Raw genomic sequence first — 26,699 nt, 5'->3', positions numbered from 1 at the left:
TAGATATAATCAGCCATCATAGGTGGAATCAACGACTAATGATTTATTTTATTTTTTTTTAAAGATTTATTTATTTATTTATTTATTTCCCCTTTATATGAGCATTTTTGACTTAAAAAATAACAATTACATATGCCTCCACCTGAGGCAGTTAACCTTGGGAGAAATAACTTGGTCACAAATCTGTGTTTGCCTTCAGTGTGTTCAGTTGGAGCTAATACATGAAACCTCTCTTTGGGGCTGTTTTATTGATCCCAGTTGGGAGTTACATAGGCTTTGTGTCCTGTGGTGCTGTAACCAATCACCACAGACTTGGTGGCTTACAACAACATAGTTCCCTTAGTTCTGGAAGCCAGAAGTCCAAAACTTAATGCTGGCTGGAAATCATGGTATTGGCAGTGCCACATTCCTTCTGGAGGCTCAGGGGGTAATTCAGCCCTTGCCTCTTGCAGCTTCTTGTGCTGCCAGCATTACTTGGCTTGTGGCTGCAACACTGTAGTCTCTGCCTCCATCTTCACCTCTTCTCTATGTGTGAATGTGCCATCTTCTTTTATACATACATGTGATTGCATTTAGGACCCTACCAGATAATCCAGGATCTCATTTCAAGACCCTTAATGCAATCACACCTGCAAAGACCATTTTTTCAAGTAATTTATTATTCACAGATTCCAGGGATTAGGATGTGGATGTCGGGGGAGGGGGGGGGGCATTTTTCAGTTTACCACTTGCTTCTAATTTCTCAGTTTCAGAGGTCAGCAGGATGTCATCTTGTCTCTGTAGGGCCCCCAGGCTTCACAAGAAGTTTCTGTGTGCCACTTCACCTCCAATTCAACTTAGTCCATCCTAACTAAAGACAGCCTTCAAGTTTGGTGAAAATTGGTCCAGCTGTAATCAAGTGCTGTAACAAAAGTAGAAAAGGAACTAGAAAAAGAAAAAAAATTTTAAAGCCACTAGTAAAATTTCCTCATTTCTTGCAAACCTGGGCATGTACTTTTTTTTTTTTTCATATAACTGGAATGATCTATTTGTAGATTTTGAAAACCTGTGACGTTCTGCTGACAATTTTAAGAATAAGAGTCCTGCTACTCGCAGTTTAATTTGTAGAAAGACTCAACAGAACCAGTCCAAAACCAAGAAACTTTAACCTCCACCTCCTTAGGCCAAAATAAAAAGGAACCAGGAATAGGCAGATGAGTTGTTTCTATGAGACCTTAGCACTCATGCTTCCCATTCTGAGAAAGGAGGGGTGTCCATTGTAATCTCAGAGAGAGGTATCATGGAAGGGATTTTGGATTTGGGGATGAGCAGTTTTGGTTTGAAGTCCCAGTTTCTCTTGAAACTGAGCAATTCTCAACAAATTAACTTCTCGGAGCCCATTGTCATGAAAAGCAATCTCCCAAGTGATGGATTTGGTAACCCCAACATCTCTCCTGGTAATCCAGTATATGCTTTTCTAGTGCCTGCCTTTGTTTAGTAGACCTTCAGGGCACTAAAGGCATTATACTTGAAAGGACAAATGAGGAAACTTCCATTCTCACCCACTCCCATTTAGCTTTCTCTGTTGAAATCCCTGATTGCAATGAACACTTGGGGGGGGGGCAATTAGTAATCACAGATGGGTAGATTATTCCAATCCGTGTTTAATTCTAAGACTGCTGTCCATTACCACTTCAGAAAGCAAAACTCTTTCTAAGTAGACAGTACTAAGAGAAATCCCTTCCAGTTAGCTTAACAAAACCAAGTGTCTTTGCATGTCTTGGATGTGACTTCTAATGACTTTTTTGTCTACTGCAACAAGGGTGGGTCCAGCTTCTCTAAAATGCATGAAGAAATGCTAAATCAAGCCACATGCAAGGTCTAAAGGGGGAAATGATTTTGTGCCACATGCCAAATTTAAATTCTGCGTTTGCAGTTAAAAGCAAGAAGGGGAAGAGGTAAATAAAAAGCAAAGGCAAATGGAAACAGTTCCTCCCAGTGCTGGGTTGTTTTTTTTTGGGGGGGGGGCCGGTTAATTCCCTTTGGTCCTTTTGGCTTTGATTTCATTTCCGTATTCAGTCTATAGAACACACCGATACTAGTCAGGAAGCATAACTCCTTGAGAAATGAGATAAAGCGATGCCTTTAGCGACCAAGTTCCGCTGTTGGCAGAAGCTATTGCCATTCGCTGACAGCCGTAGCCGCGGCCTCTGTACCAGCCATGTTTTTGACTCAGTGAAGATCCTGGTGTGTGCCTTCCACTCTCCGCCGTATATACAGGCAAGCCGCCTTTTCCACAGTACTTCGTAAGAGGTCAAGACACACAAGAGGAAAGGACAGGGAACAGAACTGTTCAAACGCAGGCAATGATTTTTCATCCTCCCCACGCAGGGGCTTAGAGTGAGAACTCGGCGCTGTTCGCTGTTCGACACCATGGACAGCTCTCAGGCGCCACCTGGTTGGCCCGGCGAGCGGGCTGCGCGGGCCCTCCCCGTCGCCCGTCGGGACGGCGGGGGCGGCAGGGGGTGGTCCTGGCACATCTTGGCCACGTATCAATAGTCAGCCCCAAGGCTTTACCTCAGAGTCCCTCCCCGGCGCCCACGGGGAGGGTTGGTAAGCTCACGCGAGGGGCTAGGGAGGCCCGATCCAACCACCCCTGGCTTCCCCAGCGGACACACCTGCCGCTGCGGCCTAAGAACACGCGTCTGAGGGCGAAGGTCGCGGCAAGTGAAGGCTATCGTAGCCCTCGCGAGCGCGCGGCCTCGATGGGGCGGGGCCTCCCTCCTGGCGCCCCGCCCCTTCCCCCGCGAGGGGCGGCCTTCCCGCCCCCGGCCGCGGCGCAATGCGGAAGAGCTGGGCCTGCTGGAGCGGAAGTGACGCTTCCGGCGGCTGCGGGAGGAGGAGGAGGAGGAGCCGGAGGAAGAGGTGAGCGAGCCCGCGGGGAGCCACGGTCAGGCTCCGCGGCGCGCGGGCGGGCGGGCTAGCCGCTGCTGAAGTGGTCGCCGCAGCCGCAGCTGGCGGGAGCGGTGAGCCGGCCTCCGCGGGCGGGCGGGGCTGTGAGGGGGCCACCTGGCGGGCGGGGCTGTGAGGGGGCCACCGGGCGGGCGGGCGGCCAGTGGCGGCGGCTGTTAGCCTGCCCGCGGCGGGGAGCCGGGGCGGTCTGGGTGCCGGGTCCTCTCTGCTGGCGCACAATGGAGGGCTTGAACTGCTGGCGCCTTAGACCCCCAGGAAAGGAGTCGCTTTCTCCGGTGGTAGGCTACCCGAGACCCCTGTGGAGTTTCGAGTCAGGTTTCCTCCGGGCGGTTGCCGTCCCCCCCTGGCCGGCGGTAACCTGTGCCGCTTCCCCTGCCCTTGGTGTCAGGTAATCCTTTTCCTCCTCCCGCCCCCTAAGGAGCTTTGAACCAGCCTTTTTAACCTTCCCACCACCTCCTCTCCTGGTTCGCCAAAGGAACGGTTTGAAGTTTCCGAATCGGTTCCCTTTCAGCGTAGTGACAAATCCTGAAGCTGGAATCTGGTAAACAACTCCGAAATGAAATACGCTAAAAAATTTTCCTTTCGGTAAACGTAAATGACGGGAAACTCATCTTAACCAAACCGTTCGTGGATTTACAGTGATAAAACCTTGTCTTGCCTTGCCGTGAGACCTGTTCGCTTATTTTTTATTTTCTGTAAAATTAAGTGGTGACTTATCTTTTTGGAATAAACCATTCTTCTCCTGAGCTCCCATTTTCCCACCCCACTCCTCCATCGGAAAACCTGGTAGGGAGGGACTTCTGGATGCCTTGTAGTCATTGCTGCAGAAGGAAACATTAGCTGCTTTGCTTTGCTTTGCTTTGCTTGGTTTTCTCAGGGCTGCCTCTGAAGAAAGGAGAATGGCGTTCAGCAAAGGATTTCGGATCTATCACAAATTGGATCCCCCACCTTTCAGCCTCATAGTGGAAACTAGGCATAAGGAAGAATGTCTCATGTTCGAGTCTGGGGCTGTAGCCGTGCTCTGTAAGTCGTTCTGTTATACCCCAAGTAGTCTTGGTCTCTATTTTGATATGAAATAATTCAAGATTCAACCATTTTTAGGAAGAACCCTGACAATTCCCTCAGTGTATTTCATCCAGCAAATTATGCTTCTGTTTCCTTTTAAGCAACCGTTACTTATTTTCTTGTAAACTTTCCTTTACTTCCCATGTGGAAGGTTTTTTTTTTGAGGTGGTGTACGGGTTTTGGTTAGTTTTTTTGCTTCTTTGGGTTCTTCTGCCCCTTCTAAAGAGTAAATCTTTTTTCCTAAGAAATACTGTTGCAGATTCTATCGTATCACATAAACCCATAAATTGGCTTGCTTGATGTTTTTATTGTAGTGAAAAGAATTTATTATAGGTCAGTTACAGTAATAGACAATAAAATTATCTAATATTGCCAGAGTATCTTATGGTAGGCCCTTAGGTTTTTATTAAGCGGAATGAAACTGGGAAGCGGGTGTAGGTTAGTGGCTGAGCACCACCTTTGCCATATACTAGGGCCCAAGTTCAATACCCAGTACCTCCTGGGGGACAAAAAAGGGAATAAAACAGCTTCTAGAATTTCATATGGGGGTATGTGATTGATTTCATTCTATTTTGAAAATTATTTCAACAGTCTGTTTTAAAGAAGAAGCTTACTGTGCTAGAAGAAAAATAGTAGATTACTATGGTTTGGGTTAATTTTTGGGCAGATAGATATTTTAAATTTTTTTTTAAGATTCATCTGAATATTACCTTTCTTAATATAAGATATAGGCAAATAACCTCAATTTGAGTTATTTCCAATGTGATTGTGTTTTTCAGAGGCTTTCTTGTGATAACTAATTGTTCTTTATTACGATTTTACTATGTTAGAATCAGTTCAGTTACTGGTCATATTTTTATAAATTAAAAATCATGTTTGAAAGGCATAGTTTTAAATATAAGCCTCTTAAATATTTTAAACTACTAAACTTTCACCAAACTCACTAAGTGAAGAGAATAAGACCCTAATCCTTGCATGCAAAATATTAATAGCAATTAAAGTATTAACCTGATATTAGTAAACTAAAATAGTAAAATTTTATCCTGATTGGGGAAAATGGTAATATAATAAAAAGTCTTAAGCAAAGAACAATGTATAAGAAATGTATATATATATTTATATAGTAAAGTAGTGTGGTTTGAGTGAGAGGATGTAATGATACAATATTAATTTGCATAGCATTTTATTCATACTATAAACATAATTCTTATACTGATGAATTCTTAATTAAAAATACCTAGGGAAAAGAGTTTGGTTGAATACTGTGAAAATGTTTTTGTCTTTTCATGACATTACCTAATTTACTAGTTTTAATCTTGTTTAAAGTTTAAATATTTCCTTAATTGTGGTTATTGGGAATGGGAAGTCAAAGTTTCAGCTACAAAGTATGTATTGCCTATAGTTTTTAGGATTACTGCTATGCTTTAATGTCAGGAAACTTAAAAATATTCATATTTCCAAACCTTCAGCAGCCATCTTTTTTGCCCAATACTGGTATAAAGGTCCCAAAGCATCCATTTTTTTTCCCCAAAGCATCCATTTTGACGTTAATATTCATTTCAAAGAGAAAGCATTTTTAAAATACTGTCTTACCTATTCTAGTTATTTTCATTAGATTTAGGCTATAAAAATAGTTCTTTCAGGAGAAATAAAATTGGAATATTGCCTCTCTCTGTAAAGCTAGTGTAAATGACTGTGTAGTCTCTCAGGTATTTTATCAGCTTTCCTAGTATAAGCTTTACAGTAATACTTAAAATATTAATATTTAAGAGCCAATAAACCTTTTTATAAGTAACTTCACTTAGAGCATTAATTTGGCATTCTTGGAGTGTTACCAAGGTATATATTGTGCTGTGTGTTGTTTATTTTTAAAACCTTCACATTTTAAAAAATGCCTCCTGGATTTAGATAACTGTACTAAGAAAATACTGAGTTCTCTTTATCTTCAACAGTCCCACCCCCCTGAATTTATATGTACCCCACATATTAATATGTCAGAAGATATTCTTTTTTATTCTAAACTGAAGTGCAGCCCCAGTTTTCAAGATTTACGTTTAAGCTCCTCAACCTGTCAGCCTTCCATAATTTGGCCCCACCCTGCTTGTACATTATTGTTGGCCTTAAGGAGACAGGTTCTCCTCAGTGCTTTCCCAGAGTATTATGCCTTTTCAACCTTCACCATTCTCTTCCTTCCTAAACCTTCTTCCTTGAAGACTCCTGGAACTGTCCTCTAACTTTCCAGTTGAGGCCTATGAGTCCCAGCTCAAGTCTTCCTCCATGAGATTGTTCCTCACCTATTCCACCTCTCTCATCTCTGCATTACAGATAATTGCATTACCTTTTATGTGCTGGTTTTGTTGTTGTCTAAATGTTTTGTTTTTTGGTGTTTTTTTTTAAATTAGATGGTGAAAATGACCTTTAGCCTTCATATACTAAAAGCTTATGATTTCAGCAAGACCTAGTTGGTTTAAAGAGTAAAGTTAAAAAATTCAACATCTTACTTATCACATAGCCTTAAGGATTGGCAGTCACTTCATTTTCTTGGTTGGTGCCAGAGACGCCATGAGATTTCAAACATGAAATCTTACTTTTCATATTATTAGCACATACCAAAAAATAGGTTGCAGGTGAAAATGCCATAAAAATAACCTCAGACCACAGGTAGCAGTACAGATCCAGTGTCCACTAATCCAGCTCCAAGACTCTATGTCAAGAGGATTCTTGGCTTAAATTGATCGTGATGTAATGCTTCATCTGTGAATCGAAGGTGTTTCGCCCTGGCTACACGTTATAATCACCTGGGGAACTTTTAAAAATACTGGTTCCTGGGCTTAAGTCCCCTAGAGATTCTGATATAATTAGAAGTGATCTTTTCTGAGCAAGTCTATAATAAGTTATGAGATAACTTTTTTGACTTGTAGATTTTATCCAGAATAACCATGTTCCCATAATTTTAATGCTATTATAGTCTATTATGAGGTTATAATTAGTTTTCTTGAAACCCTTAGGCTTAACTAAGTAACAATGCTCCTGTAGTACTTTAAAAAAAATCTTTTAACAGCTATACTGATACATTTACATACCTTACAATTGACCCATTTAAAATTACAGTTTAGTGGTTTTTAGTATATTCATTCCTAGCCATCACCTCAATCAATTTTAGAATATTTTAATCCCCCAAAAAGAAACACAGCATCCTTTGGCCACTTTCACTTAGCATAATGTTTTCAAGGTTCATCTATGTAGTCGCATGTATCAGAACTTCTTTTATCAGAATTTCTTTTATTGCTACATAAGTATTCTATTGAATGGATATACCTCATTTTATTTATCCATTCATTGGTTGATGAACATTTGAGCTTTCTCTACTTTTTGGCTATTATAAATAATGTTGCTGTGAACATTCATATGCAAGTTTTTGTGGGGGCTCATATAGCCTTTTAGTATAGCATTTTCATAGTATTTAGAAATTGTGATTGGGTTTCTGTGTCTGGATACTGAACCCATGAGCAGAAAGACCCATATTTTTGTAATCTTTGGGTCCCCAGTGCTTAGTACAATTTTCCTCGTACTTGTAAAATAAATGGCTATTAAATGAATGGTGTCAGGGGCAAAAACTAACCTAAATTAGGTTACAATGTTGATAAAAATGCAGGATATTATATTTTATACTATGATATCTTTTCCTATAAAATTTATTTTCTGTCTTTTAAATAATTGCTATTTGATGGAACTGCTCCTACAAAAGGCATTATTACTCATTAGTTAGATGTGTTACTGAAATACCTTTTTGGAAATAACTGTTAACTGTATTATTAAGGTGTTGCTGAAATACCAGTTAAAATGTTTATGATTAATTAGTTATTTATGACTTCTATAAGTACTATTAAAGTTTTAAAGAAAAATGAAAAATAATTTCATTACTGATTTCTTCTGTTGCATGCATTTATTTTTAAAACGTTCTTATCCTTAGACAACAGCTAATATAGTTTTTGATATGTGCCCATTGTTAATGTTACTCATTTTTTAAAAGCTTTAGTCCAGAAAATGTTCAGTTAACTGAAATGCACTGTCCAAAGAGAAAGAATCAATGTAGCTAGTGGACTCTCTGACTAGTATGCTGTGTCTGGACCTGTGAAAGCAGCAAGTGTGATAATCAGCAAGTTTAAAACACTGCATATTTTTTCCTGGAAACTAATTTATTAAGAGATAAGATATCTGTCAGTTTTGTGTAGGGTTCAGTGTTCCTAATCTTCCTGTAGGTGTACAAAAGAAAGAGACCATCACAGGGAAAGGATAAGCAGTCAAACAGATGCATACATTAAATTCATAAGTTATCTCATTATTTTATAGCATATCTTATGCTTCAATAAAGGTAGATTTATCATAATTTTTTTCTCAGAAAATGATGAAGTGAAGGTCAAAACATGAAAAACAGGGTAATTCTAAAAATAGAAGTTATAGATTTCCTGTTTAAAAGGTGGGGACATAAATTCCTAATTCTTAACCCTAAAACTTTTAAATGAAACTATTTGATATCACATCCTAGTACAATGCCTTCTTGTTAATAAGGATTAATTGCTTTTATCTATCAAGTGGTAAGATTACTTTCAGGCTTTCCAAGTGGCATGATTTGAATGCACTTAATAGAGAATAAGGCCATGGCACTTAATTCAGGACCCGGTTTTTACCCTAAGTTGTCTATCCGAGTTATCTACCTAATTTTTTTTATCATGGAAATATAAGCCATAAAATGGTAAAACAATATTCTGGAGGTCTTTGTCATAGAATGTGAAGTATTCATCCTATTCTGTGAAATTGCACACTGTAAAGCAGTAGTAATAATGAAATAATAGTTGCCATTTTCTGGAAGCTTGCTCCATTTGTCATGACATTAAGGCAGAATCTCCTAAATGTTATAGTTTCATGGTGCCCCTTGTGTTTGGGTGTTTTTCATAGCACCTTTAGGCCACAAATAGTACCTAACAGTTCTATTTATTAAATAGTTAGGTCCAAGCAATAAATGTTTATATCTTCACACCTTTAGTACGTTTGAAAAAATAATGCACATGAACTGAAAAAAAGTTTATTTACAACATTAGCTAACTAATGGAATATGTGTATCTTTTAAACTCCAAACATCCTTTCAAACTTTGGAATTAGAATGGACACTGCCACTCTCATTTTCTGTTCCACCTTGATTTTTATTGGCACTTGCTTTTTATCACAGTAACCACTGAAAACCCAGCTTCGCAAAGATAAACAATGACATCAAAGGAATGTGCTGCAATCTAATGTTAAAAATCTGGACCACCTCAAGCTAATAGTTTTCCTAGTGTTAAGTATCTGTGTTTCTAGTATGTTGAGTGTCTAGTATGTTGGGTCTATGTGTTTCCTGCAATTTAAAGTATCCTGCAGCTCCCCTGGGAGTTTGCTATAATGCCCTAGAGCATCCCAGCATACAATTTTTACGAGCTGTGACGTTTTATATGCTTTATTCATTTAATTCTGTGATTTGTGCTCTTACTCCCACTTCACAGATAAAGAAATAGGTTAAATAACTGCTCCAATTACAACAGTCTTGTTTTTTTCACTGTAATTATTTGTGCAGTTGAGAGGGTGATGGTTGTTTTTGGTTTTGAGGGATGATGAGGTTAAACAAGAGAGTATAAGTAGAAGAATTTAGAGTTGAGAAATTGGTAACATTTTCTTTTTTTTCTTTTTTTTCTTTTAAATGTTACATTCGAAAAATATGATGTCCCCATATACACCTTACCCCACCCACGCCACCCCTCCCACATCAACAAACTCTTCTATCATTGTGGCACATCCACCATTCTGGAGAACCGCTGCAGCACATGGACAGTGGTCCACATTTAGTCCACACTCTCCCCCAGTCCACCCAGTGGGCCACAATAGGACACACAACATCCAGCATCCGTCCTTGCAGCACTCCAGATCCTGAAAATGCCCCCACACCATATCTCTTCTTCCCTCTCCCAACCATCAGTAGTTACCACCGTGGCCACCCTCTCCACATCACTACTACAATTTCTTGCCTTACTAATCACAATAGTTCTCCAGCAGAACACCTGTAAGTCCACTCTAATCCATACTCTATTCCTCCATCTTGTGGACCTGGGATGGCTATGTCCAGTCCCTCTCTACATCAAGAGGGGGTTTAGATTCCACATGGGTGATAGATGCAATTCTCCTGCTTGCAGCTGTAGGCACTCTTGGCTCCCTGGTGTGGTGGGTTGACCTGTTTACCTCCCTGTCAGCTGGCCAGGATAAGTCCAAGAAATCAGAGGGTAGGAGCCGCAAGTCTGCTGAGGCCCAGGGCCGGTAACATTTTCTAATGAGGGAAGTTTTAAATTTGCTGTGTTTTACCTCCAAATGAATAATATATTACTATATTAGAGGGGAAATAGAAATAGTTTGATTTAGAGTTAGGTCATTAAGAACATAAAGCTTCTTTGTTGGCCCAAGTTAAAGGTGTCAGGTTCTAGAATTTTGAATGGCAAGTATAGTAAGTGGTGATGACATGCAGTGTACATAGTAACTTTTTTGTGTTTTTTTAATTGCCAAATGCTCTCAGCATCATTGCCCTTTAGATAAGTTGCAGTAGCCTATCTCTTCTTAAGAAAAAGTGTCAAGCTGATGGAAGAAGTAACTTTTTATAGTTGATTTTTCAGCACAGAAGTGATGAAATTTAGACTTATTACATAAAGTTACATGTCACTTTTTTAGGATTGCAAAATTCATTTTGTTCTTTATAAACCATTTTTGGAATGTTCATATTTACAGAAAGGAAAGCAAATGGATATTTAAATATCAGCTCTTTTTAAAAAGCAAAGGGGAACGGATGTAGCTCAAGTGATTTAGTCCCTGCTTCTCATGTACAAGGTCTGGCATTCAATCCCTGGTACCTCCTAAAAACAAACAAATGGAAAAAAAACCCCAACTCTCATTGGGGAGCAGGTGTAGCTCATTGTTTGAGCACCTGATTCCCATGTACGACATCCTGGGTTCAATCCCCAGTACCTCATAAAAAAATATAAATTAAAAGGAAAACACCCAACTCTTCATCCTTTTGTTCAGTTTAGCCAATTTCTCTTTTTTTTTAATTTATTTTTTATTTCTCTCCCCTTCCCTGTGCCCCCAACCCCCCATTGTCTGCTCTCTGTGTCCATTCACTGTGTGTTCTTCTGTGTCCGCTTGTATTCTTGTCAGCGGCACCAGGAATCTGTCTCTTTGTTATGTCATCTTGCTACATCAGCTCCATGTGTGCAGTGCCACTCCTGGGCAAGCTGCACTGTTTTCACACTGGGCGGCTCTCCTTACAGGGCACACTTCTCACATGTGGTGCTCCTCTACGTGGGGGACACCCCTGCGTGGCACAACACTCCTTGCAGGCATCAGCACTGCACATGGGCCAGCTCACCACACGGGTCAGGAGGCCCTAGGTTTGAACTCTGGACCTCTCATATGATAGGCAGATGCTCTATCCGTTGAGCCAAATCCGCTTCCCCAACCAATTTCTTAATTGCTTTCATTACTGTACCACTATCCTTTGCTATGAAGATATAAAAGGCAAAGGCAGAATTTCTCACCAAATAATAAAACCCTGTCATGTCACATTTTATTACCATTTCAGGTCTAGCAGATGTTTGATCTTGTCCTATAAAGTATAACTAGCCCAGGATTTTCGCTTCTGGCCAGGATAGAGTAAAATTAACTGTATTTACTCTCCCACATTAAATAAAACAACAACACATTCAAAATACATGTAGCCATTTTCAGACATAACAGTACATAGCATGAGGCCATCATCCCTGCAAGAACAGAAACATGACATGAGCCTTATGATTGCTCCATTTTACTGGAGAGTTTCCAGGCTGCACCAGAAGGTGATGAACACAAAGTCTGGCAGTCTTGAGATTGGGAGGCATGGTAGTGAATTTGGGGAAGTCAAGGTGGTTAGAATTCTCACAGCTGAGTATCAGAGAGGTGATAGCTTTGCCAGAAGTTCCAGAGATATTTAAATGGTTCCACTGAGACTTGAGCTGAGTACTGATCGGTGCCAGTGTGTGAGAAGACTACCAAAGGCAGGGAAAGAACCACCAAAAAGAAGCAGGCAGAAAAATTCTAGAGCCCACACAAGGCTGAAAATAGTTCCTATTCTCAACAACTAGAGTGAAGACATCTTGTAGGGATTTGGGTTGAATACTCAAAGGGGTTTTGCTTCAGTAATGAGGCAAAGTAGCTCTAGCCTGTATGCTGCTCTAGTCTTTCCTAGCAAATCTTAAAAGCAAGACCCAAAGGGACCATGCTGTTTCTAAATAACTTAATTACCAAGTAATTTAATTGCATTTCAGAACAAAGGTTAAAAATATTTCTAGCATTAACCCCTCCTCTCCCACCAAAAAAAGACTCCAGCATCCAACCGTGTAAAATTCACAATGTCTAGCATGCAATAAAAATTACCATGCATGCAAACAAGCTGGAAATTATAACCCGTGATGAGGAAAAAAGTTAATCTGTAAAAACAGATGCGACAAGTAATAGACAAGGATATTAAAACAGTTATTATTAATATACTCCATATGTTCAAGAAGTAGAAGAAAGGAATGAGCATACTGAAGAAATACATGAAAAATATGAAAGATCAAAATCAAACTTCTAGAAATAAAAAAAACATACCAATAGATAGCAGATTAGATACTGCTGAAGAAATGATTGGGAAACTTGAAGACACAGTAATAGAAACTATTCAAAATGAGATACAGGGAGAAAAAAGACTTTAAAAATTAATAAAAATAGCAGGATTAGTGAGCTGTGGGACAAATTTCAGAGGCCCAGTATATATTTCATTTAAATCCTAGAAAGGAAGTGAGAGAAAAATATTTGAAGAAACAATGGATGAAAGTTTTCCAAACTTGATGAAAACTATAAATCCAAAGACTCAGGATCTCAGTGACCCCTAAGCAGAAGAAACGGGGGGGGGGGGGGGGGGAATTACATCAAAACATAAAATGAATTGCTTAAAAACATGATATGGAGGAAATCTTAAAAGCAATCTGAGGGAAAAAAGACACATTATATACTGAAGCATGAAGATAAGGATGTGGTATACTTTTCTTCAGAAATAGTCCAAAGACAGTAGAGCAGTATCTTTAAAATACTGAAAGAAAAAAAAATTGTCAACCTGAAATTCTCACCCAGTGAAAATGTCTTTTAACAACCATGTAAAGACTTTTTCAGATATTCAAAAGCTGAAAAACTGTGAGGTAATAAGAATAGGTAACAGTTTAATAGTTTTGTTTTCCTTTGCCCATTCCCAACATTGTCAAAAATTCTGAATATAAATACTTAGTTATATTTAAAGTATAAGTGTGAAAGAACTGTAACAAGTGGAACAGGCTAAATTAATTGGTTAGCCTTGCAATTTGAGTTTTACTGGGGAAAATTTAAATTTGCTTGTTTGAATTTTTTAATATTATGAATAAGAATTGTATTTTACCTCTTTTAAGCTAAAATAGATTTTACAAGTATAAGCCATTCTTGTTGTTCTGTAATGTTACATAAAATAAGCACGTGCACGCACACTGGAGTGAATTTTTTGGACTTTGGAAGGATGCAATAACTCTTCTTGGTTAATTGAACACTATTTAAATATTCCACCAGTTCAGTTTGAAATAATTTACATGCCCTTTACATTCCTGAGTGATTTTGAGATACTTTGTCAGTAAAAAGAAAAAATTAAATATTTCTTATTGCATTCTTAGCCCAGTAAATGAAATGGACACATTTCTAAAAACAAATGAGCAGCCTACATTGATAAAAGAAGAAATAGAAGAACTCAACAGATGAATCACATGTAGTGAGATTGAATTAGTCATCAAAAACCTCCCAACCAAGAAAAGCCCAGGACCAGATGGCATCACAGGTAAATTCTACCAGTCATTCTGAAAGAACTATTATCAATCCTACTCGAAATTTTCCAAAAAATTTAAGAGGAGGAAACACTACCTAACTCATTCTATGATGCCAACATCACCCTAATACCAAAAAATCACCCTAATACTGTAAAGATGTTACAATAAAAGAAAATTACAGACCAATCTCTCTAATGAACTTAGATGCAAAAATCCTCAACAAAACACTTGCTAATCAAATTCAACAGCACATCAAATGAATTATACACCGTGATCAAGTGGGTTTTATCCCAGGTATACAAGGATGGCTCAACATAAGAAATCAGTCAGTGTTATACACCACATTAACAGATCGAAGGGAAAAAAAATCACATGATCATCTCTATTGACAAAGAAAAGTCATTTGACAAAATACAGCATCCTTTCTTGATAAAAACATTTTGAAAGATAGGAATAGAAGGAAACTTCCTCAACCTAATAAAAGGCATATATGAAAAACCCACAGCTAACATCATACTCAATGACAAAAGACTAAAGTCTTTCCTTCTAAGATCCGGAACAAGACAAGGACAGCCACTGTCACCACTCTTATCTAACATTGTATTCAAAGTTCTTGCTTGAGTACTTAGACAAGAAAAAGAAATAAAAGGCATCCAAATTGAAAAGGAAGAATTAAAACTTTCATTATTTGCGGATGACATGATCTTATATTTAGAAAGTCCCAGAAAATCTACAGTAAAACATCTGGAGCTGATAAGCAAATTGAGTACATCCCACCACTTTACTGAACTTGTTTTAGATCAACAGACAAAAATCAGTAGCATTTCTGAACACTGATTATGAGCAATCTGAGAAAATTAAGAAAATTCCATCTGCAATAACAACTAAAAGAATCAAATATCTAGGAATTATTGATGTAAAGGACTTATACACAGAAAACTGTACAACATTGCTAAAAGAAATCAAAGAAGAGCTATATAAATGGAAGAATATTTCATGTTCATGGATTAGAAGACTAAATATCATTAAGATGTCCTACTCAGGCGGTGGCCTCCCTGGCACCGAAGGACTATTGCAAAGCACCAACCAGCAATGCATTTGGAAAAAGACCTTGACCAAAATGGGAAATATTAAATACAAAAGATTTTTTACAGCCAAGAGATTTCAAAGTGAGTCGGGAGGTCATTTCAGAGGTTACACTTAGACAGGTCTCTGGCAGATCGATCTCACTGCCACAATAATCAAAGCCTCAAACAGGGAAGGTCCCAACGACTCTAGAGAGGTCTGGACACTGTAGGCAAGGCACACAACCCCATGAAATCAGCACTCTGTCAGTGGGCCTTATTTTGGAATACACAATAATCTGTTTACTCATATCACAGAGTTAGACTCATTTATAATTTCCTTACACCCAATTCCTCCACTCCTTTTATTTGAACCTGTAATTAGCAGTATACCCATTAAATACAATGTCCCAGAGACTTCAATTTTCAGTCTGTTCATAAACTGGTTGTGCCCCAAATCTCAGCAGAGTTAAGGCCAATACCTATTCTCCAGTTCTTCAGACTCGCTCAGGACAACTAACAAAGTGATGACGATGGACAACTCCATCCTGAAAAACACAGTACCTACAAATGCGAGCAAAACAGTTCTTTCCACGTGCTCCATAAGATCTAAGCCCCTTCTCAGTCTGAAGCAGAATGGACCATATCAGCTCAAATTCCTCAAGACTGAGGAATGAACAAACATAAACATAAACATTGATCCAAATGCAAGCACGGATCAAAGTAGATTTATTGTAGTAACAGAAGAACTTGTAATACTCATATAAACATAGTGGTTACCAGAGGTTCTGAGGGGAAGGAGAGGAAATAGGTGGAACACAAGGCATTTTTAGGGCATTGGAATAGCTCTACCTGATTTTGCAGGCCATTATACATTTTGACAAAACGTATAAAACTGAACAGTGCACATTGTAAACCTTAGTCTGTAAACTAGACCTTGCTTAGTAGCAGGATTTCAATATTGATTCATCAGTTGTAACAAATCTACCACTCTAATGTAAGATGTTATTAATATAGGAAAATGTGGGAGGGTAGATTATATGGGAATCCCCTATACTTTCAATATAACTTTTCTGAAATGTAAAACTTCACTAAAAATGAAGTTTATTATTACAACAAAAAATTCTTAGCTCAAGCATTAAATATTTCTATATAATGTTATTAAAAGATGCTGTTTTTTCTATTATAGTCTTATTTTAATAACTTAAAAATATAAAATGTGTTTACTTATACAAACTTGCCCTTAGCAACAGATATTTATTATTGTTGTGCATTTCATTCTGTTCACTAGTAAACCACAGAATTCCTATTGTCTGTTGAATGTTTTATTGAAATTTAAATAAATTATTTTAATATCATTGTGGACCATGTGTGAACTATAGGCAGGATAATTCTCATAATTAATTCCTAGCTAGTTGTACATTAGAGCTCACTAGTTGTCTGTCCTGGGTGAACACTGAAGATAGTCTTTGGTCTGTCTTCATCAGTCTCTTGGACAATGGAGTAGAAAGTATCGTTATCAAATGTATGTATTTACAAAGCTGTGTGGAAGGAACTGAATCAGCTGGGTAGAATAAATACTTGTGGTGGATAACACAATTGAGATCTGAGATAATAAGTTAGAGCCCACAATATGAAAGTCTACTTCCTCTTGTCTGAATCAAATTGAGTATTGTGCCCATTCCTGAAGTAATTCCTTTAGTAATTCCTTAGCGATTTGGGGTAGAAAGATCATTGGCTAAAGAAGGTAGACATTTCTATGATTGTCTAGGTTCAGTACCCCAAACTGTATGGTACCTATAAATAAGGACGGTTGGGATAGATACTGGGTTAACAGTTACCTTGATGACCATGTACCCACAAACTTGCTCATCAGTCTTCATCTCCGTGGATTGCACTCCATCCACCCAATCATTTAAACCAGAACTTAAGAATCTCCCTTGATACCTCCTTCTCTCTCACTGTTACCAACTCACTACATTACCAAGTCCAGCCTCCTAATTTAATAGAGAATCCATGCACTTCACACCATTTTTGGCTGGTTCTATCCCAGTCAGATTTCTGTCATGGATCGTTAAAATAGCCTCCTTAACTGGTCTCCCAGCTTCCACCCTCCTTAACCCCCTTCCACTACTACCACTCTCATCTTTAAAAAACATAGTTTAGATCATATTATTCCCCAGCTTAATACCCTTCAGTGGTTGGCCACTGAACTTAAGACAAAATCCAAACTCCTTTAAATGATCAACAAGAAAATCATTTGAGTCCCTCCCTCCCTCTTGGATTCCTGTTTTCCTGCCACATTGGCCTTCTTTCAGTTCTGAAAGTACTAGATTCGTTCTGGACTTGGAACATATGCTGTTCCTTCTGCTCAGAATATTTTTTAAATAAATTTAATAAATTATATCGCATAGTAGAAAAGCATGTAAATTATAAGTGTACAGCTTGATGAATTATTACAGAGCAAACACAGTTACCACCACCAGGTTAAAAAATAGAATATTACTAGCACTGTAGGAAATCTTCTCATGGTCCTTCCCAATTATTATTTTCACCATAATCTGCAGAGATAATCACTATCCTGATTTCTTAGCCCATATGTTAGTTTTATTTGTTTTTGAACTTAATATACACAGAATCATTTAGTATGTATTTTTTGTTTGTGTCAGGTGTCCTTCACTCAACCTTCTGTATGAGAGATTTATCTGTTATAGCATATGGCAGTAGTTTATTCATTTCATTGCTATGTAGTATTCCATTGTATAAATATTTTGCAGTTTATTTTTTTGCCTCAGTTCCAGTTTGTGCAATTACAAATGACACTAGTTATTGAACCCAGGACCTCATACATGGGAAGCAAGCACTCAACCACTGAGCCACATCTGCTCCCCAATGAGTGTTGGCTTCTTTGTTTGTTTTTAGGAGGTACTGGAGATTGAACCCAGAACCTCATACTTGGGAAGATGTTCAACCACTTGAGCTATATCTGCTCCCCCTGGTATGTGCCTTTTGGTGCATATGTGTGCACATTCTGTCAGGTGCATGCTTAGGAATAGATTTGTTGTCTCATAGAGCAGGTGTATGTTGCCTGGAACTTTTTTTACCTCCATTCTTCTGGCTAACCCTTGTTTATTCTGGTTTAACTAAAAAGTCGTTTCTCAGTCAGACCTATTCTAATCACCCTCCTCACCCAAATAAACAATTCTAAATTAGGTCCTCCTCATAGCAATCTGTTGGAATGCCATCATAGCACTTAAAATAATTTGTAATTTTGTGTTTCTGTGATTATTTGATGACTCTCTTCTAAATAGACTGTGAACTCCAACAGGACTATTGTCCTGTTTTATTCCTAGAACCTTGGTTCATGGTAGGCACACAGTAAATACTTGTTGCATGAATGAATGAAAGGCTATTTTTATTCTGAACTGTTGCCAAGATTTGAATGTATAGTTTGTATAGAACATTAGTTTGGATTAATGTCACTCAGTTGCAGTTTTAATGACTTAATCATACAAGAAAAAAAATTCCTTTTAAAACAGTTTTTCTCTTTATGCGTGATGAAATGGAAAGAGGTTCTAGCCTCCAGCTAATTATATAGTCTTGGATGAATCACTTAACCTCGAGTGTTTGTCTACTGAAAACGAGTAGCTTGGATTACATGATCTGTAGGATTCTCTGCCCTGTGCTCTGGTTCTATATGAAAGTGCTTCCTGCATGCAAATCAGCTGACCACATATTGCAGTCATGAAACCGCAGGCAAGTGATGATTCTAGGAAGATCATCTAACTTGTCATCATGTTTTCACATTCTTATAGACCTTTGTTAGCTTGGTCTTCTATATCAGCTGGGGAAGGTGAGTCTATTCCCAAACTACAGGGTTTGACCCACAGCAGAATGTTGATACTGGATAGTAGGACTTTATCGTTTAGTTTGAATTATTGTAAATCATTAGATGTTAGAGAAATAAACATTTAAATTTAAGCCTCAAAATACCTTTTAAATACAGATGACCTTTAAATGCTCTGTTGGTTTTGGGTAATAAGTTAACAGAACAGCTGTGAATGTCATATGACAACTGTTCTATGTTTAATAAGCCTCTGTTTTATAATCAGCAACTCATGAAAATCAAGAAATAGTTATATGATCATGTTTTCATAGTGAATATATATAGTCTGATCTCAATGCTTCATTATTTGCCTTAATTTCTAATTTGGGAAGGGAAAGATATAATACCAACAATGTTGAATAATATCAGTTATGTCATATGACACTACAGTGCTATAAAAGTAAAACACTCCAGCAAAAGGGTGTTGATTAATGTGATGAAGAACAAATGATGTGTTCTAGTTTGAGAACGAACAATTGATAACTTTTACACTGAGTGTTTTCTATATTCTACAAATAGACCATCTCTATACCTTCTATTTTATTACCTTTCTGTAGTTTAAATAGAAAAAGTTGTAGATTAGACTGCTTCAGTCATAAATTTGTCAGTTAAAAGAACTTTGAAAAAATGCACAGTTAAAATAATGAACGAGTTATCTGAATAAAGCTGCAGAATATTAGTACTTCATGGCTTTATGTGATTACATAACCTTTTCTGTGATGATGAGAAAAGGCAAGCTTACCATTTTTCAATGATAGTGCTTTAGTCAGCCAAGGCATCCTGATGCAAAATACCTGAAATCTGTTGGCTTTTATAAAGGGTATTTACTTGGGGTGGAAGCCTACAGTTAACAGGCCATAAAGCATAAGTTACTTCTCTCTCCGAAGTCTTGCCACATGTTGAAGCAAGATAGTTGCCCACGTCAGCAAGCATTCAGCCTCCCCCTTCCTCTTAAGGTGGTCCCAGCTTCTTCCAGTATCAGCTGTAGGCTGGGATAAGTCCTGTCTGTCTCCTGTGGCTGGTTTCTCTCCAGGCTCAGCTGCTCTGCTCTCTCCACAAGGTCAGCTGTAAGCTGTCAGGCGAATGGTTTGTCTCTTTTCCTGGGGTCTCTGCGGTGTCTATTGGAGCCTTCTCTCTTCCTCTGTGTGCTTCTCCTGAGTGTTTCCTTGGGGTTCCAAATTCCAAAACTTCCCGTAACTCCTCTGCTGAGTTGTTTCCTCTGTGAGTCCCCACCCGCCAAGGGGGTGGAGACTCAACTCCTTCTGAAGTGGTGCCATCAAAGCCTTAATCACTACTTAAATGTAAGTGAAACTCTGAATTTAGTACAGTCTAATACACCCAGAGGAGCAGACCAGTTTATAAACATAATCCAATATCTCTTTTTGGAATTCATAAACAATATCAAACTGCTACAGATAGTTTCAAACATTTCAGACAAAGCAGATTAGCTAAGTTATTTTGGGTGTATGTAAGGAAAACATTTATGACAGTATAGTAGTGTTTTTTTAAATTACAGAAGTTGTAGGCTAATGGAAAAATCACGCAGAAAATACCTTTTCATAACACTCCCCCACACACAGTTTTCTGTATTAATGTTTTGCTGCTGAAACAATATTATAATTATACTATTAACAGTAGTTCATAGTTTCTGTTGGGTTCATTGTTTGTGTTGTACAGTCCTATTTTTTTAAGTGTTCTAGTAACACACAACTTAAAATTTTCCTCTTTGAATACATTAAAATATGTAATACACTGCAGTTAAATTATATTCACAGTGTTGTGCTATATAACTACCTTCCATTACCAAAACTTTTCCGTCAGTCCAAGCAGAAATTCTGTACCAGTTTAGTATTAATTCCCATTCCCTACCTCCACCCCAGCCCCTGGTAACCCGAATTTTAGTTTCTGACTCTATGAATTATTCTAATTTCATTTCAGTGAGATTATATATATCTCCTTTGTGTCTGCTGATTTCACTCATTCAACATGATCATTTTCTTTCCTTGTGGTATCTTTTGGTTTTAATTTTGGTTTTAGGGTGATGTTAGCCACATAGACTGAGTTAGGAAGTGTTCTCTCCTCTTCAATTTTTGGAAGAGTTTGAACAGGATTGTTAATTCTTCTTGGAATGTTTGGTATAATTCACCAGTAAAGCAATCAGGTCTTGGGCTTTTCTTTCTTGGGAGGTTTTTAACTCCTTAGTCAATCTCTTTACCTAATATTCATCTGTTGAGGTCTTCTATTTCTTCTTGAATCAGTGTAGGTAGTTTGTATGTTTCTAGAAATTTGTTCATTTCATCTAGGTTATCTGATTTTTTTGATGAACAGTGGTTCATAGTATCCTGTTAAAAATCTTTTATTTCCGTGGGGTTGGTAGTAAGGTCCCCCTTTCATTTATGATTTTAGTTACTTGCAGCCTTTTTTTTTTTTTAGGTCAGTCTAGCTAAAATGTATTAGTCTTGATTTTGTTGATTTTATTTTTTTTAATTCTCTTTCATTTATCTCCACTCAACTTTTTATTTTCTTCCTTCTGCTTGCTTTGAGTTTAGTATGCTCTTTTTCTAGATCCTTCAGTTGTGAAGTTAGGGCTGGTTTGAGATCTTTCTTCTTTTATGTAAGATTTTAGAGCTGTGAATTTCTTTACATCCCATACATTTTGGTATGTTGTGTTTTCCTTTTCATTCACCTCAAGATATTTCCTAATTTCTCTTGTGATCACTTCTTTGACCCATGGTAGTTTAAGAGTGTGTTAAGTTCCACATTTGTGAATTTTCCAGTTCTCCCTCTGTTATTAATTTCTACCTTCATTCCATTGTATTCAGAGAAGATACATTATGTGATTTCAGTAATTTTCAGCTTATTGTGACTTGTTTTGTGACCTACCAAGTGGTCTCTCCTGGAGAATGAACCATGTACATGAGGGAAAAATGTGTATTCTGCTGCTATTGGTGAAGTGTTCTGTATATGTTTGTTCAGTCTAGTTGGTTTATAGTATCGTTCAAGTTTTCTATTTTCTTATTGATCTTTTGATGTTCTAGCCATTTTTTTTTAAGATTTATTTATTTATTTATTTCCCCTTCCCCCTCCACGCCAGTTGTCTGTTCTCTGTGTCTATTTGCTGTGTCTTCCTTTTCTGTTTCTGTTGTTGTCAGCGGCACAGGAATCTGTGTTTCTTTTTGTTGTGTCATCTTGTTGTGTCAGCTCTCCGTGTGGGCGGTACCATTCCTGGGCAGGCTGCACTTTCTTTCGCTCTGGGAGGCTCTCCTTACGGGGTGTACTCCTTGCACATGGGGCTCCCATATGCGGGGGACACCCCTGCGTGGCACGGCACTCCTTGTGAGCATCAGCACTGTGCATGGGCCACCTCCATACAGGTCAAGGAAGCCCAGGGTTTGAACCGCGGACCTCCCATGTGGTAGACGGATGCCCTAACCACTGGGCCAAATCCTAACCACTGGGCCAAATCCGCCGCCCCTCTAGCCATTATTGAAAGGGTTCAATGGGAAGCGGATGTGGCTCAACTGATAGAACGTCCACCTACCATGTGGGAGGATCAGGGTTCAAACCCAGGGCCTCCTGGCCCGTGTGGTGAGCTGGCCCACACGTGTCACTGCCATGTGCAGGGAGTGCGCCCTGCTTTGAGCAGCCCCACGCAGAAAAAGCACAGCCCACCCAGGAGTGGTGCCGCAAACACAGAGAGCTGACTCAGCAAGATGACACAACGAAAAGAGACAGATTCCTGGTGCCCCCGAGAATGCAAGTAGACACAGAAAAACACAAAGCAAGTGGACTCTGAGAGCAGGCGGCGGGGCCAAAGGGGAGAAAAATAATTTTAAAAATCTTAAAAAAAAAAAAAAGTGGTTCATTGAGGTTTCCTACTGTTAATGTAAAACCATCTATTTCTCCCTTCAAATGTGTTGATATTTGCTTCATATATTTTGGGGTCTGCCTTAAGGTGTATATATATTTTTAATTGTTATGTCTACTTGTTGGATTGACCTCCTTTCTAGGGCATAGTGACTGTCTGTCCCATTTAACAATTTTGACTTAAAGTCTATTTTATCTGATATTAGTATATTTACCCCAGGTCTCCTTTGGTTACTGGTATGGAATATTTTTTCCATTCTTTCACTTTTAACCTACTTGTATCTTTGAATTTAAGGTGAATCTCTTGGTAACAGCATTTATTTGGGTCATGCTTTTTATTCATTTTGCGAATCTCTCCTTTTTGACTGGAGAGTTTCATCCATTTACTTTTTTTTTTTTTTAAGATTTGTTTTTTATTTATTTTCTCTCCCCTTTCCCTCTCCCCCTAGTTGTCTGCTCTCTGTGTCCATTCATTGTGTGTTCTTCTATGACCACTTATATCCTTATCAGCGGCACTGGGAATCTGTTTCTTTGTTGTTGTTGTTGTTGCTGTGTCATTTTGTGTCAGCGCTCCATGTGTGCGACGCCATTCTTGGGCAGGCTGAACTTTCTTTTGCACTGGGTGGCTCTCCTTACAGGGCACTTGAGCTTGGGGCTCCCCTACGCGGCGGGGGACACCCCTGTGTGGCAGGACACTCCTTGCACACACCAGCACTGTGCATGGGCCAGCTCCACACTGGTCAAGGAGGCCCAGGGTTTGAACCGTGAACCTCCCATGTGGTAGGTGGACACCCTATCCACTGGACCAAGTCTGCTTCCCTCATCCATTTACAATTAAAGTAGGTACTGATAGTACAGGACTTTCTTCTGCCATTTTACTCATCTTTTTTAGTCTTTTTGTCCCTCAACTCTTCTGTTAATGCCTATTTTTATATTTATTTTTTGTCGTGTACCATTTTGAGTGCCCACTCATTTCTATTTTTTATCTAATTCTTATAGATTTCTCTCTTTGGTTGCCTTGTTGCTGAAATTTAACATCCTAAACCTCTAGCCAGTCGCATTTGATATGATACAAACTTTACTTCAATAGCATACACAAACACTGTTCCTGCTGCTCTCTGACCTTTTTGTTGTATTGGTACAAATTATGTCTTTATACATTGTATGTCCCAGACCATATATTTATCATTACTTTATAGGCATTTGCATTTTAGAACCTGTAAGAAGTAAAAAGTGGAATTATATACCAAGAAATATAAAAAGTATTATTGGCCTTTATAATTAGCCAGATGGATACCTTTATCAAAGGTCTTTATTTCTTTATGCTGCTTTGAACTTTCTAGTGTCTTCATCTTTCAGTCTGAAGAACTCCCTTTAGCATTGGTTGTAGGGCAGGTCTCGTGGTGAGGAACTTCCTCAGCTTTTGCTTATCTAGGCATGTCTTAACCTCTCCTTCACTTTTGAAAAACAGCCTTGTCAGATACAAAATTCTTGGTTGGCATTTGTTTTCTTTCAGTGCTTTAAATGTTTCACCCTACTTTTGTCCCCATGGTTTCTAATAAGAACTGTCGGGGCTCCCTTGTACATGTTGCTTTTCTCTTGCAGTTTTCACAACTTGCTCCTTGTCGTTGGCATTCAACAGTTTGACCACTGTATGTCTGGTCATGATTCTTTCCATTTCCTTTTTGTGATTTTTTGGGGATTCTTGAATGTGATACTGATGTCTTTTGTTAAATTTGGGAAGGTTTCTGCCATTATTTCTTTAGATATTCCTTCTGTCCCTTTCTCTCTTATTCTTTTGGAACTTCCATAATGCATATTTTGGCACATTCTATGATGTCCCACAGATCTCTAAGGCTCTGTTCACTTTTTTTCATTTTATTTTTTCTGCTGCTAAACCTGTATCTCATTAATTATCTTCAAGTTCACTGTGTCTTTCTTCTGCTAACTCCAATCTTCTCTTGAAACCCTCTGGGGACTTTTTCATTTAAGGTATTTTAGTCTTCAACTGTAGTATTTCTGTTTGGTTCCTTTTTAAAATTCTTTCACTTTATTGAGATTCTCATAGTGTTCATGCATCGTTTTCCTGATATCCTTTCATTCTTTTCTCCTGTTTTCCTTTATCTCTGAGCATATTGTTAATTTTTTTTTTAAGTTTGGTATGGTCTTCTTCATTGATGATTTCTGAATTTTTATTTTGTTTCTTTGTATGGGCCATCATATCCTGGTTCTTTATTCATCTTATAATCTTTTTTGTTGCACACTGTAATTTTAATATTTTAATAGTTAACCCTGGGATTTAGTCCCTGAGCTGTCTGTCCTTTAATTTTGTATCCACCTCATGTTATGACAGATTTCCTTGAATGCCAGGACTTACAAAACAAACCAATGCAGAAGGCACCTTTCACATTGTTTACAAATTGTCTCTGTTCTGGGATTCTCTCCCTCAGAGTTTAGCCTCCTATCAAGAAGATCAGAAAATGAAGTACAGGGTCCTCTTTGCCTTTTCTGAGCCAGAAACTTTTCTTGGGATTGTGTCGGCCTTTGGCCTTAGGAATTCCCATTTACAGGAATCTGAACCCTTATTTTCTTATGAAATAGACCTTCTCCCCACTCCTGGGAGTTCTGTTGTATGTTTTAAGAATCAGTACTCCTTTGCCCCAGGCTATTTTGACTTAATTTTTGCACTGCTTTAACTGTCTGCATGCTGTTTCTTCCTGAAGGGCAAGTTCTCCTATGGGGAGCTGGATATAAAATTCTTTGTTCAGTCTTTCATCCTAACATCAGATTGGCACTGCCATACAGCCTGCTGGATTGACTTGGACATTTAGGCACCCCAGGGTGTGCGTAGGGCTTATTCTGCTTGCTCCAGAACGGAGTCAGAGACCCAAAATGGGAGTGTAGGCTGGCTCCACACCATCCTGGAGAGATGGTGGGAGAAGAGTTATCAAGGGCGTCACAAGCATCTCCTACTGTTTTTTTGTAAAAGCTGTGTTTTCTTGATTCTGCACTCATCCAGTTACTGTAACCCTTTAACTGTTTCGAGGAAGATGGCTCTGCCTGTTTTTGTTAAGTGTTCAAAGATACTATGGGGGAGAGGCACCCTAAAGCATCTTATGCCTCCATCTTCATTAATATATGCCTTGGGGCATTCTCAATCTGATTTTTATTATTAACTGCAGTGTTCATAGCTTCTGTACTAGGTTGGTACTGTGTGAGATATAAAGAAATGAGACCTAGTTTCTACTGATATTTGAATGTAAGTAACTACTGGTATGAAACAGAAGAAAGAGATGTAGTTCTAATTAGAGAGATCAGGGAAACTTCAGGAAGGAAGTAACATTTTAGTTAGGCAGTTAAGGGTGGATACTACTTAGAAATACGAAGATGACTAATGGGTATTCCAAATGGAAAGAACACTGTGAACAAGAGAACATAGGGAAAAGAATGTGGAGCATGTAGGAGGGACTACAAATTATTCATTTTGGCTGAAGCGTGGGATGCAAGGTGAGAGTAGTAAGGGAAAAAGAAAGGTAGGTATGGGTTGATTAAAGTATAAACATTGCATTTGATCTAAAAGTTTGACACAACTTAAATAATGTAGCATAGGCTTCCTTATTTTAAACAATCTCTTTTAGTAGAAGATTCTTAACATGTTTTCCAGATTTAAAATACCCCCAGAAAAAAAGGGACAATAATTTAATTAGGCGCACTCCTCTTATATTGTGTATTTTTCTGTATTTTATAGTTTCGTAAAACAAGGCAATCTTTATTCCCCATTAAAAATATATAAGGGAAAGGAGAACATGGTATCATAGGAGTTTTTTTAATTAGTGTTGATACTGCACAAAAGCAGGTTCTTTTCACCTGGTGCATCTTTAAAGCCAATTACTGAGACACCAGGGTTTCAAAGAGACAAAAAGTTTA

The 26,699-nt window shown here is 38.4% G+C and overlaps 1 protein-coding gene across 32 annotated transcripts in view; it reads left to right on the top strand.

The window, feature by feature from the left end:
* The first annotated feature begins 2,526 nt into the window (after nucleotides 1-2,526).
* The window catches only part of SYNJ1 (synaptojanin 1), a 103,611-nt gene continuing 79,438 nt past the window's right edge, over nucleotides 2,527-26,699 (top strand). For 10 of the 32 annotated variants that reach the window (XM_071214944.1, XM_071214940.1, XM_071214924.1 and 7 more), the window contains exons 1-2: nucleotides 2,877-3,005; nucleotides 3,830-3,975. In XM_071214944.1, coding sequence (XP_071071045.1) covers nucleotides 3,852-3,975 — 124 coding nt within the window. In that variant the 5' untranslated portion in view covers nucleotides 2,877-3,005; nucleotides 3,830-3,851. Of the gene's footprint in view, nucleotides 3,006-3,829; nucleotides 3,976-26,699 lie in introns of all 32 variants that reach the window. The other 22 variants (XM_071214927.1, XM_071214946.1, XM_071214945.1 and 19 more) reach the window with 6 other exon arrangements.

This window comes from Dasypus novemcinctus, chromosome 4 (assembly GCF_030445035.2).
Source record: "Dasypus novemcinctus isolate mDasNov1 chromosome 4, mDasNov1.1.hap2, whole genome shotgun sequence".
Taxonomy (NCBI): domain Eukaryota; kingdom Metazoa; phylum Chordata; class Mammalia; order Cingulata; family Dasypodidae; genus Dasypus; species Dasypus novemcinctus.
Note: the sequence above shows the minus strand (reverse complement) of the source record. Positions and strands in the feature narration are given on the sequence as shown.